Source organism: Pieris napi, chromosome 12, assembly GCF_905475465.1.
Source record: "Pieris napi chromosome 12, ilPieNapi1.2, whole genome shotgun sequence".
Classification (NCBI taxonomy): domain Eukaryota; kingdom Metazoa; phylum Arthropoda; class Insecta; order Lepidoptera; family Pieridae; genus Pieris; species Pieris napi.
Genome location: NC_062245.1, coordinates 6561995 through 6584731, shown reverse-complemented (window position 1 = coordinate 6584731; position 22737 = coordinate 6561995). Strand labels below are relative to the sequence as shown.

Genomic DNA, 22737 nt, shown 5'->3' with positions numbered 1-22737 from the left:
ACCGCCCTAATTGTGAGGTTGGATCTATTTTATTAGCTTAATTGATAAATTGATGGGTTTAGTAGCACTATGTATCAAAACCCTTATTTGTTTTGTTAAATCCATTAATATCCAAAGTTGTAACTATTCTTGCCAAACTTTACCTTAATTTAGAGCATATGAAACTATTAAACAAATAAATATTTATTTCCAACACACAAATATTCAGTATTTACAATATTCTATCTATATAGCGTGTCCACATAAGTAGCATCCCATACCAAAGGACTGATTATGTAGGTGTCTGGGGGGACCTTGATTGGAACCCCTCCAAGTAATTTTAACTGCCAGAGTTGCATCTAAGTATAAAAATAAAATAAATATAATTTTGTGTATTGTACAGATATTCGTTAAACGAAACGTACATTTTATACTTTTCTATAATATTTCAAGCAGAGTGTATTTATTATAGAACATGGGAAACGAAACGTAAACCACCATTTTGACAGAAATTACACTGACAGATTCATTCCGTTTACGTAAATGTGCTTTTGCGTTTATTTTATTTGGATTTTTTGGAAACTTGGCTATATTTTTGGACTTTGATTGAATTGCTTTTCTGTACGACCTTGGCGTACATACTGGACAACGAAAATACAATCGAGGTAATTTTTTATAGCACTATTAGTTAATATTTACAACATGTAAACTAGATCTTGGTTAATTTAGGTCCGCATTTATGACAACATCGATTCAGTCAACCTCAACTAATGTGTTACTAGTCTGATCTACCCCTAGAGTGTTATTTTAAACCCGTAGTGCCTGTGCTTTGGTACGCAAGGGTGGAGGGGCTGCATTTCCCGTAGCGCCGGAGATGTCCAAAAAACCTAATTATTATCACATTCACAGCATGGGCATGTTCGGGTAAAAAAAACAAAAAGGAATTAAAAATAAAGTTAGGTTAGGTTAGGAAATATTTATTTTGGGGTGATAACCCCTCCTCCCCCCACCACTCGAAACCCCCAAAAATGGCGACGTATTTCTAAATTTTTACCGAGAAAAACTACCTTTACTCTTTTGGCAATGGTGGTCATGGTGTCCAAGGCTATTTACTAACAATATGGTCACTACTAAGCGAAGGCTGATGGTAAACCGAAGTATTTCAGGGACTAAGAGGGTGCCAGTGTTTGGCAAAGGATAAGCATTAAACCAATGACCGGATTAAATTTTAATTGAATTGTATTTGTTGAATTTTTAACTTCTTGGTTCTACAGCAGTTGACACAGGCAGTCAAGCCAAGTCACAATTGACAAAAGCTTGACATGAATTGTTAAACGTCATTCGTAAGTAGATAGTTGTAAGTTGTCACTCGTCAGTCATTGTCATTCCGAGTATTTGGAGAGTAGTGTAAGGACGTTCCTTAACGCCATACAAATTGTTTCAATATACAATAACTTAGTACATTGTACATCTCAGTTCACCGTGTCTTTTCTCGATATTAATTATTTAGTTCAGTTTTTACTTAAAAGCTAATGCTTAGTGTAGGTGTAACGTTAAAGTGTTAGGTATTCAATATCCTGTTTAGTCAAAACAAGGCCGAATACGACCGCCTGCGTGTCGTCAGTAAAGTTTCAGGTGGGTACAATTAGTTTTTTAAATTTAATTATATAGTTTTGTGTAATTTTGATTTGTACAAACTAGGTACTTATATACGTAGACGTTGTACATTACTATATTTCTTACCTTAACAGTTTAGTTTAGAGACTAAATAAACTCAATGTTGTTACTATACATTTTTATTTGGTGAAAATTCTGCATTTCTTTTCTAGTGTCTCTCTGACCTACATTTCTTTTAAACTTATTCCCAAAACATGGCTGTTTATATATAAACATAATTTTCTAGCTTATTGTGTGCAATATCACAAAAGCACAAATGTAACATATAATCTGTAGAATATTTCTAAGTTATGATAAATATTGCTCATATTTCTATTTTCTCCTTAATCTTGTAATGTTCTATTCAAGATTTTGCATCTCAGATGATAGTAATATGTAGATTGTTGATTTCTTAACAAATCATTGAGCAGACAATGTCTTAAGTTACTATTGCATCAATATTTTTCTCACATCATTAGAAACTATGTCTTGTTAGTAACATCTCTTGCTTTTTACCCGACTTCAGTCAAGCAAAATTTGCATTTGATTACTCAATACATTTACAATTTTTAATGAATACAATATGCTTTGATTTACCTTAACACCATCTATGTAAATTTTAGGAATCAACAAAAAACTAATAATGTTAAGTTTAGCTGAAAATTGGATATGTTCTTTTATTCCTTTTAAAATATTGTGAAAAATTAAACCCTAATCATTATATTGGATATTACTAATTTTTCACAAAGATTGAAAATGTGAATAATTCAGTATGATCCCTGTATATTGATTTAAGACTAAAGTGATTATTACAAATAATTTGTACATCAAATATAATAGTACATAGTAATATATACGTAGTAATAGTTTAACAATGCTTAAATTATGCTATTTATTTTCTAAACACTAATGATTATTATTTTTGTGTTAATATTTATTTCTTAAATACAAATTAGACTGTGTATTACATAAGTGTTTTAATTATGCAGGGTATGGTATATGATGCGCTTTAAGATACAATAATTAAAAGGATAGTCATATCTTAAAGTGAAAGATTCAGTGTTGTTGTTGACTAGACATGTAATCATTAATATTATATTTCTTAATTTCATAAACTTAAATATCATGGTAAATACTTTATCACATGTTTTTGTATGATTATTACCGCTATAAAAACAATTCATTGATCAATTTACCTTGGTAATTATTATATTAATTGTACAAAATGTAAATTTTTTAAGTCCCAATTCCGGTGCCGATAGATAGTTCTTCTTAAATAGATATAGTTGATATTCTTGAATCTTTCATAATGCCCTCATCCAATACAAAATTATCTTCAGTTACACCTATCAAAGCTATATCTAACCCATCTAAATACTTACCGCCATCAATGTAAAATGTGTACAATTACTCACACGCCTGTGATAAAACGAGTACAATTGAGCAATTACGCGATTTAATTTGTATGTGAGGCGTATGATATGGGACGTCTTAAGTAATTTCACTCGCTTTCTATTTAATTTACCTTCGTTGAACTAGCCTTTAAATTTTTTGTTTGTCATAGTATGTGCCCACGCGGCGTTGCATATCTGGAATTGCTTGATAACTGAAAAATTATAGCGCTAGAACTCTAGGTATGACAGATTTCTGTATCCGTTTCGAGATTATATGATTTTTGTATTAGGCATGTAGGTGATCAAATTTCTGTGCCTGACACACCGTCAACTGTTTGGGTCAAAAGCATTCGGGTATTGCGGGTATATGTTTTCCTTCACCGTACGACCGTTAAATGCGCATATAGACAGAAGGTCCTTAGAGAATTAGGCATTAGAGTCGCACGCTGAAACCACTAGGCCAATACTACTGCTTTTATTAACTGCAGACTATCTTTAAATACAATCATAAATAGAAGAATATGCTGACGTTGTATAATCTGCAGGTTCCCTGTAATATATATTTAATACTAGCTGGCCTGGCGAACATCGTACCGCCTAACAGTCGATTCTTTATTTGTTTAAAATACTTATTGTGCTATTCGGGACACCGGTCTAGCTAGTAAGATAAAAAAAAGAAAATTGATAAGACAACAAATACATTATGTCAAAAAATAAAAATTTACCTTCCCGGAACCCCTCCACTAACACTTGAACTTTATGCTATGGTATTAAAGTTCAAAAAGTATTATTACGAATATTTTGTATGGGAATATAGAAAAGTGTTGTTTTTAGACTTTTTCACTCATTTTTTTTTTAATTTTTCTCCGTAAGAACCATCCTCGTACTTCAAGGTATATTATAAAAAAAAATCTGACAAATCGGTCAAGCCGTTTTCATGTTATGTCGTGACAACGGAAAACGGGTTTCATTTTTATATATATAGATAAGAAATTAAATAAAACCTATTCTGTACTATATCATACTCATTAGTGCAATTAGTACAATCCTATTTAAATATATATGTGTGATACATATAATATGTATAATAGATAACAAAAGTTATTTCTAATTTAGTACAATAGCAGTTTCCGCTACTTGTCTACTATTCCACGGAACCGGTGATCTTACGTAAAATTTGCTTTTGTTCTTTGTTACAATAGTATTAGATAACTATCTCATAATAAACTAAAGCATTTATACTTTCGTTATTAAGCTTCATTTTACTATTACCTACTATGAATCACAGAGATGAACCTCGTGTAATCTTAATACAGATAATGTATATTATAGATTTAATGTTGAATAACATAGTAAAAGAGTGAAATGTGGTTATAACGAATGAATAGAATTTATGTATATTAGTATAATTATTTATTGAGTAAGAAGTAATGGCTTAATATAGTAAGAAAAAACACGAATAATTTAGTGCAATCGGAAACAGGTTCGATTAAGTCAACCGGTTGTAGGCATACGATTTGTTGTGATAGCGTACGTGATAGCTAATTAGGCTCGCCCTAGTTTAATAAATTACATAGACATTTGCTAACGATACTGTCTAATTATTTATTTACACTTAAGGCGTATTTTTTAATAAGTTAAGTCTTAAAATAAGCAAAAAAGTATATACTATTTTATCACTTAATCTGCAATGCAGTCCACACGACAGATCCAAACATCATTATATTTGTTTAGATTATTCATGATATCAATTATTTAAACGGTTTCTTATATTCACACTCTTAAGTGTGACTCCAAACACTCGCATAGATTTTGTGAAACACAACACTTTTAAACTAAGCAGTAGGTATCTTGTGCCAAGAGATACTAAAACATCTTCCAGAGAAACTGAAACCCTAGTAAACGCGCCACTATAAAAATCTTCTTAAATTAAACTATTTGGTAATTTGAAATAAAAAACAAAACACGAATAAATATAATGGAGACATCTTGTACATGCTCATTTCTTGTTATTAAGTCAATATTTGGGCATTTATCTTATTTATAATGTACGTACACATGTGCATTAAAGTTGTTTTTAGTTGTTTTGCGTGTTTGCTTTATAATAATGATGGCCTAAAAGTCGAATACATTAATTTCGTTACGTTAAAGCAAGATTAAATGGTTTTGTGGTAGCACGCAATACTTGACCTTACTTAGGCCTATAATTTCTTTTAAGACTTGATTTAACATAATCAGTCCCTAGGCCTCTTATTTTTCGCAGTGAAGGAAAGTGTAAAGTATGTGTTAAACAGATTTCTGGGGAACCTGAAACTATATTTAATTTTTACAATGTTATTTGCAGATTATAGTAGTATTTTTTTTCTTTGATATTAATTCAAGTTTTTTCTTTGATAAATTAATTCAATCTACCACTCTACCAGACTCTATAGTCTGTCTCACTCTTACGCGCACCGGCTGCACCGATCTCGTCAGAGAGATGTGAATACGCAGTATGCGTTCTGTCCCGCTCTAACGCGTAAGGATTTTTTCGTTACGGAATTTCTGGATTCAGTCTCCACGCTCGAGGCCCGCGATAGAAGCTATGCAATAGCTTAAAAACATCTTCACATCTTCGTATCATTTGTTTGGATTAATACCTGCAGCTGAGTTTCATCATCGGACGTCGAGGCAGAATACGAAATTCCATCCGTATAACCTCGACGTCTGTCGTTCCACAAGTGAGCGCATTTTAAGGCACGTTTTGCAGCGTACCACCACTATGTGGAACCAGCTATTAGTAAAATAGCAAACCAGTATTTCCGGCAGTATGAGTTTCCACGGTATCACTTAACATCAAATTTTGGGCGATTAATAACTAATTTCCTGCCCGTTTGCCTCTTGTTAGATAGAAATATTTAAAATAAGATAATAGCGTACCAATTCCTAAAAGTCCGGCTACGCATTTGCGAGCACTGTGAGCCTCCTGTCTGTTTTTATAGAAACGTCTTCACTTCAAATCTTGGTTAAAATCTACTATGGCAAATAATATACACCTATTATGTAGTTTTGTCTTTCTTTTTCGGTGTGGGTTACTTTCACGCTTATTCAAATTGTTGATGAATATTATACATATTATACATTACAGTCATGATACCTCTATTGTTGTATAATGTATGTGTAATAGTGAGAAAGTTTCATTGTAATAGAAAGATGTGCTAAAGTTTGTGAGCAGGATAAATAATGCGAATGAAAGTTGTAGTGCGGGACTACAAGAGTTATTTTTGGTTTTAATAATCCTGAAGTAAAAATATGGCTCACAAAATTTTGCAAGAAAAATTTAGACCCAAAATAAATAAAAAAATATTATTTACCCATAAAGTTAAAGTTAATCGCCACTTCATTAACATTGGATTTTTATTCCCAAAATGAAATTGCAGCCTAAAAGACGTAGGTAATAAATAGAACGTGTAAAATGTATAATATATTTTTATCATAAAAAGAATTTCATTGTTAATCCATTGCAAATCGTGAATAACGGCTAAGTTATTTCCGCCGCGCCACACGAAGCAAACCAAATTATAAGTGAAAACCTCGCAATTTGGTAGATTGGACCAATTTTAATGGTCGCTACGAAATTGAAAGTAGACACAATTATTACGTCTTCACTGTTGAATGCGTATTGATTTATCATAATATTACTTTGAACTTATTCAAAGGATTCTTGAAATCGTCATGGCTTGGAACGCGTTATCCCTTAAAGAAGTCCTTGGCGCGTATCTCTACTCATTGTACAAACATCATTTACAATGGGGAAGGCATACGTCGGATAGGTATGCCGTATGCCCGACTCTTGCCATCGCAGTATACTCTACAAAGGTACTCTAGCTATAGGAACGAATCTTACAAGCATCAGTATGGTACATTATCAATGTGCTAACTATTCTTGAAAATGTAAGGCTACCTATTGTCTACATATACCTCAAATATCTTGGGATAAATTTTGAGCGATTGATTACTACTACTACAATACTAATTTCCTTATCATTGAACCAGACGTAGGCATATCCTGTCATTGTTACGGATCTTTTAAATAGTATTAAGGCCGATTTACATTATCTTAGTGTTTAGGAGAGTGGTTTAGTACAACTTGAAAGGCAAGTTCTTTAGTGCGTTGCGAGTGAACGTTTACATTTCTTCCAGTAGAGTATCATTACAGCGCCACAATGAACGCGCAACGACGTCGGCAAATACGCTCTATTCTACGCAAAATACTAACTGTAGTTATGGAACAAATAGAAGACGAGATTTTATTCGAAATAAATAAACTAAATATAAATAATAAACAAAATAGCTTCTTTTAAGGCAGTGTATGCCAAATGCCTAGCCGGTTTGTTTTTAACGTTCCACAAACATTCGTGAACAACATATTCAGACACAAATTTGATAGTTGTATCTTTCGACCATTTAGCCATCTTTAAAAATAAAAAAACACGCACGCGTTTCACGGCACTTGTGCACTTTCCTAAAGATTTGACTAAATTACGTGTTTACACACAACGAGGGAAGATCTCGGGGGTCCGCGGGAGGGGTATCACTTGAAACAAAAATAAAAAGCTATTCTATTTTGATTCAACTTGAAAGTTAAGTAGAAGCGTACTAAAGCAAGTAGCGTTTACATGTTTCAACTAAAGTACTATCCTAAAGCACTCTCCTAAACACTAAGATAATGTTAATCGGCCTTTAGTAAAGGGCTGTAGTACGGTACGACATTCATGAACCGGTGAACTATTGATGCAATCAATCAAGTAGATAATGTAAACAGTTCCGCACTAAATCAGATCAATTAAGCATTGCTGTCTAACAGATACTGTAACAGTTTTGTTAACAATACATTCTTTGATCGGAGAGGTCAGGTGTCTAATGATCAAAGTAAACAAACAGTTTATAACGCTTTCTATTAACGGAATTTTCTTTAAGAAAAAAAATTTATTTTCTTTATCTTGCTTATAGAAGAAACAAATACGTATTGTTCCTAAATAAAAAATACCTATCAAACTGTCACATTATTTCCTTGCGATAGTTTTGTGATACGCTTGAAAACATCTCGTCTTAAAATCTCTAAAGATACAGTAACATCCTTCCTTCTCTATCTAGACTATCTAAGATGATGTATGTTATTGTAAAGCACACTTGTTATCGACGATATTTTTTTTGTGTATGTATGTATGTATGTATATTTTTTAAATGATATGTCTCACATTCTCAGAGGGCAAGGCTCGCAAGTGTGTTGTCGGCCTTTTAATAATTGGTACGCTCTTTTCTTGAAGGACCCATAGTCGAATTGAATACTTCAGTGGGCAGCTGGTTCCACATAGTGGTGGTTACGTAGCTTGAATCAAATAAATATGACGTCAGAGATTCACGACTAGACTGGACTTAGTTGTACCGTTAACTCTGGAGTATAGATAAATCTGATATTGATGCAAACAATATAACTACCTGAACAGTTACCTCCAAAGAATTCAGGTTTATCGCCATAACCAATCGCTGCAATAAACATTTATGTTATTGCTGATGTTACTCAAGTATTCACGTTCAAAGGTTTTATATGTATACATAAGTAATCTCAATCTGTAATTGATTGAACGATAGATCACGAATTAGTTATCTACTATACACACCGAACTCAGTTGTGTCACTTATGATAAAATAATCTACAAAAATATTGGTAATATAATGAGTGTTATTGGCGATATCGCTTGACATCAGATGAGCCTCCTGCCCGTTTGCCTTCTGTTATATAAAAAAAAACACGTTAACCTATGAATTCATTAATGTTACATGCAATTCTCAAACCGAAGTCTCGCGTCCGATAATTGTGCTTTTTTCTTGTACTGCTATCGGACTGTTAAGGACTTGTTTGTATGGTGAAGGAAAATATTATAAGGACATCCGAATGTCTTGTATTCAAACAGACGATGCGTGTCAGGGACATATGGACATATATAGTGCCATATTTATATATGTTACCACAATGGATTTTATTTATTAAATGAAGGATTTATTTGCGGTTTTTATTATGTAAAATAATATTTAAGACGAGGTTAAGGCCTTTTAGTGTTTGTGCATGATTTAACCATGACATTTTCATTATCAAACTGCGCACGCGCATATTTCACATCGTATATTCCACTTCAAATTAAATGTTGTCACATCGATTCGTAGGTCTAGATTTGAGCGATGTTCCAGGGGTTAGTACATGCGACTTTGATAATACTTTCCAAGTATTGAATATATAATAAGTTGCATTTTCCCTTGTACAAATGTATAAAAAAATCTCACATTGACCTTCGTATGGTTAGCGAATGTCTCCATCCGTGACTAATGTTAATTTTGCTAATCTGCTGACGTCATATGAATCTTCTGGTTTTACGTTTGCATGTTTATTGTATTGAAATGTCGGTATATAACTGTTATGTATGGCAACAAAACTGTGAGGTTTTTGTATCGCCTTTGCGTAGTTAGTAATGCCTAGTAGGGCTCGATTCTCACTTACAATATTTGCTTTCAGTTATAGAACTGGAGATACATCTGATAAGGATCTTTTTAGGCAAAAATACTATTAGTGATTAAATGATGCAATAATGTATCTGCCCCAAAATATCCTATACAGGTTAAACTAGATGCAATATAATAGAATCTAGTAATACCATATTTAACGTTTCTTAAAACCTAAACATAACAATCAAATATACAGTATTTACTATTTTCTTAAAATTAATAAAAAGAAATTTAAAAAGTTTGGTCCCTGTGGCAGTGTACCTTTAATACAAGAAATACTTAAAATTCTGAATAAGATAATATTAATATCACTTTCCATTTTCCTACCAATTTCGCTGTGCAGGCATTTAGTTATATTCATAACGACAGAGTATTTAGGCAGGTTGTGTATGAACGTTTCGAACACTGTTTATATTGAATTAAATATGAAAATCGTCATTAGTTCCTTGACTTGTAGGAGTTCCCTTTTATCTAATGCAGTGTTTTCCAATGTGGGGCCATGCCCTACAGAGGGACAATTTGATTGTTAAGGGGGGCTATTTGAAAATTATTCCACGTTTTTCATTATATTTTGAAAATTTACTCATACGTTTGTGTTCCGTTAACAATTTCCTAGTGATTTCTTCCTAATACATATCATTTAAGTTTTTTAAGAAACCGATTCAATTTTTAATATTAAAAATGATGTATAAAATAAAAGCATAAGGATTTTAGAAAGGCTAAGTTGGGGCATGGCACTAAAAAGCTTGGGAAACATTGCTCGAATGTAAAAATGCGTAGTAATATTTCTAAGAATTTTTAATGTAACAAAAGCAGTTGTGCTCAATATAGTATTTTGAATTAGAAAAATTATTTTAAATCAGTAAATTTCGTAGGCTCTATACAGAATATTTAAACCCCAAACCGTTTATTAAACGCCAGTGCTTACTTCTCCTTTTGCGACCTTCACATACAAGCGGAACTCGGAAGAGCAGCTGTTCAGTCATGCTCACCCCATCGTGACGGCGACAGGGGAACCATAATACCTTATACACATGATTTTACTTTAAGGTTAATAGTACATAGTTTGTTGTAGTGAAAACCGGATTGAAGTGCGCAGGAATTATACGATTTGTTCATATCTTATTAATACGTTTGTATGAGTTCAAGACTTTTTTTACGCAACTTTTAGGCGGTTCAGATAGTTGTAATTATCTGATTTTTAGGTATGTTCATTTAAATATTATATACCTACTAACACACTAGTTCTATTTGTCTAGCTATGTTTTCCTTTAAGAGAAATACATATCGTTTTTCTCATGACTTTATGAGCCTCAACAAATAATGATTACATTTAGTTGTAAAAGTTAAAAATATGTCCAGATTAAACATATAGCTGAAAACAAATGACTGAAACAATTCTATTCTTTGTATTATTTTTTTACTATAATATATGCTTTATTACGCAGTCAAACTCTATGAAAATGCTATGCATACCTAGTAGTCGTCATAGTATTCAAATGTCGTACACATTACGAGGTGTTAAATAAAACATCAATGGTGAAATCAGCTGTTACAAGACTGGATTACAAACCGGTCCTCATTCATGTTTTATGGAGTTATCTATCCAGATAGTTGTACACCTAGATTTCATTTCCCTTCCGATAGATATAAATAATATCCGTATAGTATTAAACTGAGTCGCTTCTTGCTGTCTCATCCTTAATCGTGGTTGAGTCGAAAGTTGACGCAAAATGCTCCCGTAGGTCAATGTCCAATACGTTTTTGACATAAATAATAATACTAATAATATTATTACAATAATCATAGACTAAAAAAATAGGTAGCGGATTTTGATGTGGTTTTCATTCCTGTAATTTTGTGGAATGAAAAAAATTAAATGTCGTATGAAACTTCCGGATGTCTCTACACTTGTATTAAATGGAATTAGCATATTATTATTATAGAATTTTAATGCCTAATCATTCATTAGGTAATGATTGAACATAATAGTTTTAATGCGTTAATAACTCGAAATTTAAAATTACTAACGGTTGGGAGTTAGTCATTTTAAAGTTTGTGGGTACTGATATTTTTTGAAACATAATATCTATATTTGTTTAATATTGCTTAATCATTGTTACTTGTGAGAAATGTTTTCCTAAATGGAAATTATAGTAAATTAGTAGTACAGTGAAAACCGTTTACGACGACATCGTTTAGAACAACATACCGGTTATATTGACCAAAATCAAAGGTCCCGGCTGAATTCTATGTATTAGGTACTAAACTACTTGATAACAACGTCATCGGTTGTTACGACTATCGGTTTTTACGACCAAATATGAGCAGTCCCTTCGATGTTCGTCATAATAGATTTTGATTGTAATTGTATCTGTTGGGTAGCTTTGATAAGGCTTAAACGTAAATTAAACTTTAGTTACCATAATAAAATGTGTTATTATTAAAATATATACATTATGACACTTTTATTTCGGAGAATTGTCTTAAAGTAATAAGTTACTGCGAGTGAGGTCGCAGGCATTCGATAACCTTGCAGACTTTCTCTATAATCTACAAATTTACAGTGCTATTGACATGACATATTGTATTGTTTCAGATTTTCCATCAGTCTCACCGCGGGAGATCATAGAAAATCTCTGTAATGATAAACAATGGCTGTATTCGCTCCCACGCTCGTTCACTAGAAAACTCATCACTTAACGAAGAAATGTGACATAACGCCATCTAGCGGTAACAGCGCGTACTACGCAAAACGAAACCAAAATGAAGCTGAATTTGTTCAAGCGGTCCATGATTTTTGCGACATTCTTTGGGTCGTGTCTATGTATAGCGTTATTGGTCGCGTCTCTGGGAACCCAGCATTGGGTAGATGCAAGAGCGAGGCGGTTGCAAAACACTGAATCCGAGGGCAGAATTAACTTTGGACTGTTTGAGGGGCACAAAGAATTGAATTTCGGATATGGGTGGAGGCCACACGATTTAAGTAGTAAGTATATTTTTTATGGGATACCTTGAGAGATATAGATATTTATTTTAATAATCAATCTAATTTAAGGTCAATCAAGCTTAATTCTAGTTACGAGACCTGTCTAACCAGCTTTTGCTGATATTAGTTTAAGGACCACGACTAAGATTTCTAGAATTAGAACTAGCCACACATCTGATTACATTTAAACTGGAAGAGTGAATAGTAATAATCCTAATTTCAGTAGGCGCAGGAACTCACCCTGCCCGCCGATGGGCGTGGTGTGGTACAGCCGCCCAATTAGCAGTAGCCCTAGCAGCTAGCGCGGGAGCAGCTGTATTAGCCGCATTGGCATCTGCAGCCAGGCACTCAGCGCAGCCACGCCCACTTTTGCTCACTAATTGTGCCACAGGTAATGTAAAAAAATAATGAAACATCTGAACCGCGTGTGAGTTCTACAATGCATCATCTTTCTCTTTTTAATCGCATTTTCCTTGCATATTTCTTACCTTGGTTGGTCTGTCGATTAGAGCATCATCTCAGGGTATCATACCTTCCACAACTTACTTACACATAGTTTTATTCAATAAAGCTCGTGGGGCCGAAAACGTCAAACCAAGCGGTTGCATATTTTGCTTGGAATTGGTGTATAACATCTATAAACCAATCGCAGACATGCGATACGATAAGACGTTCCGTTTCACTGAAAAAGCACGGATGAGTTGCTTTTCTCTGTAAAGAAACACTCGGTCTTCATCTGGGTCTGTGGGATCTGGCTTCTAACGCCAACCTTAATCCAGCTAAGAAAGGCTTAGAAACCGACCAAAAAATAATCGATTAATAAATGTAGCTATAATTGTAATGACCGCGACACGTAACCGATATTGTTAATGAATTATGTAAAATGAAAGTGATCTGACCTTCCCACAGACTATACTTTACACTACAGATAATACTTTCATTTCGTAGTTTTAGCAGCTAGCTTATATAGCTATTCGTTCATGTGAAGATTTTGTTATATATATATCTTCTAATATATAAAATTCTCGTGTCACAGTTTTCGTTGCCATACTCCTCCAAAACGGCTTGACCGATTTTGATGAAATTTTTTGTGCTTATCCGGTATCTATGAGAATCGGCCAACATCTACATCTTTTTCATCCCCCTAAATGTTAGGGGTTAACCACCCCTAAATTTTTTTTATTTATTTTTTAGACAAAATTTTTAATTTCTATTTTTTCATGATACAGCATTAAAAAATACATACAACCCCTAACTTTCACCCCTCTACGATCAACCCCTATTTTTTTTATTATAAATGATACACATGGCAAAACGACGTTTGCCCGATCAGCTAGTATATATATATAACAGTAATTTATTTTTAATTTTTATGTTATTTTTCTATAAGGCGTTACTAACAAAGGATTTTAATTATAAATTAACCCTTTTATTCATAATATAATAAACCTCGAATTGGTTTTGAATATTTTCTCTAATCAATTTTAATTCTCATTCTTATGACAGACAATATTATTATCTCCAGTATTCTAAACTATAGTTAAACACTTACAAAAACTAAAATATGAAGATAAAACTTAAATGATTGTTAATATATTTGATTCAATCCACATATCAAGCCAAGACTTATTAAAATTCTAGATTCTCGTAAATCTTCTTCTAAGATCTTCATGTATTTAAATATTATTTAGACGGGGCCCAACGCATCTGTATAATTGATGGCGCGCAAGATAGCTATAGCTCTTGAATCGTTCCGTGGTATACTGACGTAACGACGCGTGTGTATACGGTGACTTTCGCATACCAATGATGATAATGAAAATGCCTTGTCGCCGAAGAGGGCTGTAAACACAAATAAATAAAATGTGTGCGTGTACTAGGTGTACACACACGTAAGAAGTGAAACTTCTTTATGACCTTATTTTACGAAAAATGATCTACTATATGCAACTTTACAGAAATTGGTTAAATAAAGTTAAATAATAAATTAGATAAAATTTAACAAAAGGCTTTTATTATCATAGACATGAATACAAATACAATTATTTCATTTTAACTTATTACTGTACTACTATGTAGTACTAAGATTATTACAGAATTTCATTAATTGTAATAGAATTATTAGTATTACTATCATTGTTATCGTTATTATATATTTTTGTTACTAATGGCTTCGAATCTCTTCGGATCAACCGTGGTAGGGACAAGAAAAAGATGACGCGTATCCGAAAAATGTGACAAATGTGTGTAAATTTTTTTGCAACGCCGATAAAGAAGTTTAACTTCAAAAAGCAACATGGCGCGTAACCTGCTACAAAATTTCTCCCATACGTCGATAAAGAAGTTTCACTTCAAAAGATGGCGCGTAACGGAAAAATGTGACGCGTAACGAAAAAATGTTACACTAAATTTTTTTCCAACCCCGATAAAGAAGTTTCTCTTCAATAAATTCACCTTGATTTTAAACACACATTTTTAAGCACCATTTAGTTGTTGTGCCAAGGAAATTCAATAGTAAATAAATTAAAAGGAATACTAATGCCCTGTAAGACCTTGGCTAATGATATTACTTTATTTTATTTATTATTTGATATTGTTGATAAATCATTGCCAAACATCACTTTTAGGTTACACTGTGCGTTCGCTATTAATGACTGGACTCTTATTTTACATAAACAAGCGATGGGGATGGTGGTGGTTTTAAAACAAATATTTTTCAAATACTCTACTAAACGTTGAGCAGTGTTGGCCTAGGGGCTTCAGCGTGCGATTCTCATCCCTGAGGTCGTAGGTTCAATCCCCGGAAACTGTGGTGTGCCAATGGACTTTCTTTCTATGTGCGCATTCACACTTGCTCGAACGACGAAGGAAACCGGCTTGCCTTAGACCCAAAATTCGATGGCGTGAGTCAGGCACAAGAGGCTGATCGCCTACTTGCCTATTGGATTAAGAAATGATCACGAAACAGATACGCCACTGCGCCACTGTTTTTTTTTATCAAACGTTACCGTAACGTTAACGTAAGTTATAAAACTAATATTTAATTTAATAATTTATTTTTAAGTACCATCGACTGCTCCATATCTGCCACTGCAGTGCAAGCGCAGCGCTCCACAAACTGACTCGTAGTATCGTTCTTCATAGTCACATATTATATCTGGCCTGTACAAATAAAAAATAAAACAGACAGCATTAATTTAAAGTTGTATTGAAAAGTTACTTAGGATTGGAGCTGCTGTTTTGTTATATAAAGAATAACTTTATTCTATAGGTACTTTTACTTAAAAATAACTTTATTCTATAGGTACTTTTACTTAAGAATAACTTTATTCTATAGGTACTTTTACTTAAGAATAACTTTATTCTATAGGTACTTTTACTTAAGAATAACTTTATTCTATAGGTACTTTTACTTAAGAATAACTTTATTCTATAGGTACTTTTACTTAAAAATAACTTTATTCTATAGGTACTTTTACTTAAGAATAACTTTATTCTATAGGTACTTTTACTTAAGAATAACTTTATTCTATAGGTACTTTTACTTAAGAATAACTTTATTCTATAGGTACTTTTACTTAAGAATAACTTTATTCTATAGGTACTTTTACTTAAAAATAACTTTATTCTATAGGTACTTTTACTTAAGAATAACTTTATTCTATAGGTACTTTTACTTAAAAATAACTTTATTCTATAGGTACTTTTACTTAAAAATAACTTTATTCTATAGGTACTTTTACTTAAGAATAACTTTATTCTATAGGTACTTTTACTTTTGCTCCTTTCTCCGCAATTAGACTCGTGGTTGGTCCGTTGTGCGTCTATAGGTATGTTTTAGATTTCGAAACAATTGTCTTGTGTCTTATATTACTTACCAGGCCAGTTCTGCTATTAACGAAGCTTCTGGTTTAATCATTTTTATGAAATACTGGAAAATAACCAAATATTTAAAAATGTACCTGACGATTTCCCAACAATTAATGAGCTCGGAAGCGCAATCAGTCATATTGTAGGAGCCACGGTGGATTACGTCGAATTCAGTTTTCTTATAATACACGCCTGGAAACTCTATAATTTGTCCAGAAGCATTTTTAATCCAAACTAAAATAGCAACGTTTATGAGTTATATTCACTAAACAGTCTCCATAAACTGAAGGGCGTATTCGTTGGAAAAAAAATTCTAAAAAGTAAAAATTTAACTAATGTATGCAACAGTTGATAAAGAGATTACTTTAATAAATGTTAAATACAATCCAATCCATATGCCTAATATGACTAACGCGTGCCTAGTAGTAAAAAGAATGACAATTTTATACGTTTAATAATATAAATTACTCCGTATCTTTTTTATATATATATAATATAAGTTATATGGGTTGTATAGTTACAATTTCTAAAAAAATATATGTTGTATATTATTTATATGGAAAATAAGATGTAGACAAATAAAGGCTAATTATTATTATATACTTACAATACAAAACTAAACTTGACAAAACATGAATAATTATTAAGTGTTTCATGTTCCTACGTCTGTCTCCGAGTACTAACCTTCAGGTTAAACTTAGCTTTAATTAACTTTCTTAATTACCAATTATTCTTAACACGTTAATTTTGTATTTGATCTCGTTAATCAAGTTTTTACATCTGTTTTTGTGGCTTATTAATTGAAAAGTAAAAATTAATGATATTTCCTTTATATTTCTCTAAAAACTAATATTTATGTCTAATAACAAATAAATTTGGCGTATATATACATGGCACGGTTAAATTATAAGCAGTATATTACGGATCATTTTAGAACATGGTGAGATAAATTTTAATTCAACTTACCCGCATTACGTTGTTACCCGCATAAGAAAAGACAATTTAGAAATTGATCGTTATTGAGCTATACTCGTATATTCTAGGCAATCAGATTTAAGGAAAATTTGTGAATATTTTTGGTTAACACAATTTATTAAAAAATAATATTCGGGTCTTAAAAGTAATATTAAGAGGTAAAATGTCATTATATTTTGTATTAATTTCGTAACCTCAATTGGAGGGCTTAAATTTGTTCTTACATATATGCTTAGTCTTCCTTCTATCACAATCTAAAACAATTATTATTTCTACGGAAACAAATCTAAGACCTATAGATTTCCTATTCTGTATGCCTTACCTACGGAGGCGTTATATTAAAAAATACAAATAATTTAAAAAAGTTTGACATTTCTTAATAGGTGTCGTTAATATAATTTCAGTACTATTCTGTCTCGGCGCAATGTCAGTGTGGCTCACTGAGTTCTTCCTCCGTCTGCAGCATAACGTTATGTCTGAGGAAGACCTCGCAAATACATGGTCTTCCGACCTAACGGCAGATCTTGGATTGTCCTTCTGGTAAGACCACAATAATTTAGTTGGTATTTATTATATAATACGCTTTAGAAACAAGAAACACTTCAAATCAACACCTGTGTTAATTTACGAAAGAGAATGTATTTATATAAATTATTATTTATTAATGTAGAAACAAAATAAGTTTTAATAACACTAAATCTAGTTTTAAATATCTAATCTGGCCTTTTTAGTCTTTGTTCAAAAAGTTGTTGACAAATCACAATTAAGCGACGTAATCTATAGGTTTTTAAATTGCATTTTGAACTAAGATTTTTGAAGTTATACTTCTTTAGGCGCGTTATGAAAAATTTATGAGAGTGAAATTTTACGATGCGCGCGCACCGTTACACAAAATTAACACATTGAAGCTAGTTCTAGGTGACATGAAAATCGATAATAACTATGTTCAAGTTGTATATTCTAGTATTTTTATATTTAGAACGCGTGTTTCGTAACAGTACAATTAAACAGTGTGAATAAATAAATATTATTTTGGTGTTTTTATTAAATCAATTTCATATACGACGGTTTCATATTTATAGTTAATCACTACTGCATTTTAGTTTTTTTTTTCCATACGCCAAAGCAGTATAACTTCTAACACGTGTACATAAGCACACACACTCTTTTTTTAAAGTATGGAATGTATTGAGTGACGCTAGAAATATACCATCTTTTTTACTGTTTCAGGTTAGTGGTAGCAGCTGCCATATCAGCATTTATCAACAATGTATGCATTTTAATTGCAATGTCAGATGCGCCTGATTCGGACGTCGCTGCCCCCGCGTTAGAGGAAAAATTGAATGGAGCTATCATGCTTTACTAATAATCTCTGAAGAATCTCTTGTGAACTTTGTTTAACCTACTCCACTGAACCTAAACGAAGTTTACATTTCGACGCGTATGTTTTTTTTAAATCATAATAGTGCAAAAAGTTTTAATTACGTTCTTAAAAAAGGTTAATAAACCAAGTTATTCCATGAAAGGTGAACAATAAGGATTGTAGTTTAGTTCTTAGATGTTTACAAATATGAGTTATGCCGTCTATTGTGTATTGCCATTTTGGCATAAAAGGCTGAATATGTAATAATCCGTCCAGTAAATGTTGTATTGTCGATTGTTATTCCTAAATTAAGGAAAAGTAATTTTATAATAAAATAATATGAGCCCATCCTTGAACTATGTGTATTACTGTTTACTTGCTTATTTAAAAGATTGTTGTACTTGTCAAACTTCTAAACCCGTTATGTCGCTCAATGCGTTAATATTAATAATAAATGTACTTATGCATTTTATGTATTAGTGACAATATGTCTATAGATAAATCATTTCAACAATATTGTATAGTAGTATCCTAAACAATGTGTATAGTTTTGTAACTTTGTATACCAGCGGTACACTGAATTTTAAAAAAAAACCTACATATAAATATACAAAATATACGAACATTAAATATATAAATTGGCTTCAAGATGATACAATATTTTTAGCAGAGCGGAGGTTTTATAACCTCACGATTCAGTGGGCATTGAAAAGTCATATCGACAACAAACCGTATAACGCAGCAGTTTAAAATTAAATAATTGTGATAGATATACTCGTTTTAATCTGGTCAACGTGTATTTTGTTTAAAATTTTTTTTTGCCTTAATTAAAGTTGGCTTGACCAGTGTACTGTCGGTAAGTATTTACCTCACTGATTTTAGCAGTATTAAGAATTCAAGACTAAGCGCAAAATTATTTTTCATTTATTTTATATTAGTGCCATTAGGTTAAGATTTCTGTAATTATTTCTCTTTTTTTGTAACTTTTCAAAAATAAATATAATTTTATACAAAAATGTCTTATTTTCATAAATGTCACAGGTTAAGTAAATAAAAATATATGACTAACAATTTTTCTCAAAAACAATATTTGGAACATGTATCTACATAATAACAGTTATATAATATATTTATTAATATATCTCTTATAGGGTGCGGCAAGGGACTTAAGAGTTCCAAAACCAACCAAGCCACGAAGGGCCAGAAGCGCGACCGGCCAGAGGAAACCGTAACACCGACTGGGGAAAGTAAAAGGGTCAAACCCAACAAACCTCAGACGGTGGCAGGGACCTCGGCCAGTTACGCGGAAGCGGCAGCGTCATACAAAACTAACGAGCTTTGTGTTGCCGTGATGACTGAGCCCTTCGTGGATATGACACAAGAACAGGCGGATAACATCCGCCTACAAATCGAGGGTAAAATTCAAGACGAGCTCCTGGCGGATCTTGATGCTACCCTAACTACCGAGCCCAACGACATCAGGTTCCGGGGTAAGGCCCATTTCTCGGATGGTGTCCTCAAAACTTGGTGCGAGGACACTTACACTCTGGGTTGGCTGACCGGGACTTGTGATGTCATCACAAATCCAATACCTGACACCAGGCTGGTGGTTCGGCCTCAATCGGCGATTCCGAATAGGATTCCGTGTCTGCTACATGTACCAGACTACAGTGGCAACACGGAAACACTGAGGAAACTGATCACGAGGCAAAACCGCCACCTCAACATCAGATCATGGACCCTGACACACGAACGAAGAACTCAGGACCCGACAGGCGTGTCCCTCTTCTTTCGTGTGCCAGAGTTTGAGATCCCTAAAATCAAAGAGCGTAATCGGCGTTTATACTACCTGATGGGGAACATCTATATCCGCATCCTGGATAGAGATGAACCCTCGCAGGTGGCCAACGCCCCACCAACAACTACCAGCACATCGGGGGTGGCGTCGTCGGGGTCGGGGGCGGCTTCGGTCACCGGGACACACGCCCCTATGGAGGTAGCTACACATCCACCGTCACCGGTGCAACTAACTTCGGATGATGAGTTGTTTCAGGAGACCGGGGGGAGTGAATTCAGCGACAGCTGTCTGCGCTCCTCCCCATCGCCGAACTGACCTCATCCAGGCTAACCTCCAGCACAGTCAGACAGCGTCGGCTTCCCTACGCAGACTGCTGGAGACCAATCCGAAGACCATCGCCGCGATCCAAGAGCCGTGGATCAGGAATGGCAAGATATGTGGCCTGGGCAGCACCGGTGGTAAACTTTTACTGGATACCTCCGTAAGTAACCCTAGAACTTGCATAATCTTGCCTAAACATGTACCAGCATTTCTAATAAACGAACTCTGTTCAAGGAACCTTACAGCTATTAGGTTACACAGAAACAATCAACCAGACGTCGTCCTGGCGTCCGCCTACTTACCAGGTGACGAGGACGTGCCCACTCCAGAACTCGGCCTTCTGGCTGACTACTGTGAGAGGGAGAAACTGGAGCTAATCATCGCGGCGGACTCCAATGCGCACCACACGTTATGGGGTAACGCTAGTACCAACACTCGAGGTGAGGACATGCTTAATTTTATACTTAGCAATAACCTTATCTTGGCAAACAATGGCTCAAAACCAACTTTTATCAACGCGCGTTCGCAAACTATTATTGATTTAACAATGGTAACTGCTGGTCTGTCAGATCACATACGGGACTGGCACGTATCCAACGAGTTATCATGCTCTGATCATAGGTGGATCCGCTTTGCAATCAAAGGGGAGCTACCTAAACCTCAACCTAGACGTATACCACGGAGAACCGATTTGGTAAAATTTCATAGACTTATCAGCTCCGAGGTAGACAAACTATCGATACCAACCACCATAAATATACAAGACATAGACAAACATGTAAACAACCTAACGTCCCTACTCCTGACAAGCTATGAAAGGTCGTGTCCCCTTACCATACCAAGATGGGGAGGGAGACATAACTGGTGGTGCCCCGAACTGGAGAGACACCGACGGAAGGTCAGGAAGCTGTTCAATAGAGCAGTGAACACACGGTTACCCACCGACTGGGACAAGTACACGGTCGCGAGAAGGCGATTCAAAAAACTTTTACGTACTAGGAAGCTGGAGTGTTGGAGACACTTCTGCACCAGTATTGAAACCAACAACCAGGCAACCAGGGTGAAATCATGCCTCTCCAGAGAGCCCAATCACTCGATCGGTTGTCTTAAAAAACCTGACAATTCATTTACAAAAACTGATTCAGAAACATGTGAACTACTACTGGCAACACACTTTCCGGGTTGCATAATTGCCAACGAACAGGCTTGGCAACCATACTCGGAGAGAGCCACCGACAGCTCAGACTGGCAAGTAGCTCACAAAATAATCACTAATGAAAAAGTAACGTGGGCAATCAACTCCTTCCTTCCATTCAAAGCGGCTGGTTTGGACGGCATCTTCCCAGGCCTACTAAGATGGTGTGGGAACTTAATAGTAGACTATCTTGTCTCTGTCTTCCGAGCCTGTATAGCCCACCGATACATACCCTTGAAATGGAGAGAAGTAAAAATATTCATCCCAAAACCGGGTAAAGAGGACTATACCCAAGCGAAGTCCTTCAGGCCTATTAGCCTTACTTCATTTTTCTTAAAAACGATGGAGAGGCTGGGGGACCTGGAGATACGCAGCCGGGTATCGCTATCCAAATTCCTACACCCTAATCAACATGCCTACAGTTCGGGCAAATCAACGGACTCATCACTCCACAGCGTCGTGTCTCGCATTGGCAACTCCCTGAAGTTAAAGCAGTCAACCCTTGGTGCATTCATTGACATCGAAGGTGCTTTTGACAAAACAAACTTCACGAGTATAACCAGAGCACTAAGGTCATGTGGAGTACCATCAACCCTTATAGAATGGGTAAACAACATGCTAAAACAACGAGCTATACAGTTCACGGTAAACTCC

The 22737-nt window shown here is 34.3% G+C and overlaps 1 protein-coding gene and 2 long non-coding RNA genes across 4 annotated transcripts; 2 read left to right on the top strand and 1 right to left on the bottom strand.

The window, feature by feature from the left end:
- The first annotated feature begins 1370 nt into the window (after positions 1-1370).
- On the top strand, positions 1371-19593 carry LOC125054569. Of its 2 annotated transcripts, none has more exons than XM_047656545.1 (5): positions 1371-1614; positions 12172-12561; positions 12785-12952; positions 17811-17946; positions 18637-19593. In XM_047656545.1, the coding sequence occupies exons 2-5, from the start codon at positions 12339-12341 to the stop codon at positions 18770-18772; spliced, it is 663 nt and encodes a 220-aa protein (XP_047512501.1). In that variant the 5' UTR covers positions 1371-1614; positions 12172-12338; the 3' UTR covers positions 18773-19593. The 2 variants fall into 2 exon arrangements, with proteins under 2 accessions (XP_047512501.1, XP_047512502.1); XM_047656546.1 differs by lacking the exon at positions 1371-1614 and adding an exon at positions 10587-10777.
- On the bottom strand, positions 14144-17260 carry LOC125054570. The gene is made up of 4 exons (XR_007117727.1): positions 17039-17260; positions 16524-16665; positions 15629-15723; positions 14144-14403 (listed from the first exon to the last, which is right to left on the bottom strand). It is a non-coding gene; the product is annotated as an uncharacterized LOC125054570 (long non-coding RNA).
- A 1137-nt stretch (positions 19594-20730) lies between the features above and the next one.
- Positions 20731-21316, top strand: LOC125054672. The gene is made up of 2 exons (XR_007117735.1): positions 20731-21048; positions 21134-21316. It is a non-coding gene; the product is annotated as an uncharacterized LOC125054672 (long non-coding RNA).
- The last annotated feature ends 1421 nt before the right edge of the window (positions 21317-22737 follow it).

Bases quoted from the DNA above. Each gene is read 5' to 3' on its own strand.
- LOC125054569 (XM_047656545.1), top strand. From the start codon at position 12,339: ATGAAGCTGAATTTGTTCAAGCGGTCCATGATTTTTGCGACATTCTTT. The intron at 12,562-12,784 runs GTAAGTATATTT...TCCTAATTTCAG, and splicing joins GAGGCCACACGATTTAAGTA to TAGGCGCAGGAACTCACCCT. The intron at 17,947-18,636 runs GTAAGACCACAA...TTACTGTTTCAG, and splicing joins GATCTTGGATTGTCCTTCTG to GTTAGTGGTAGCAGCTGCCA.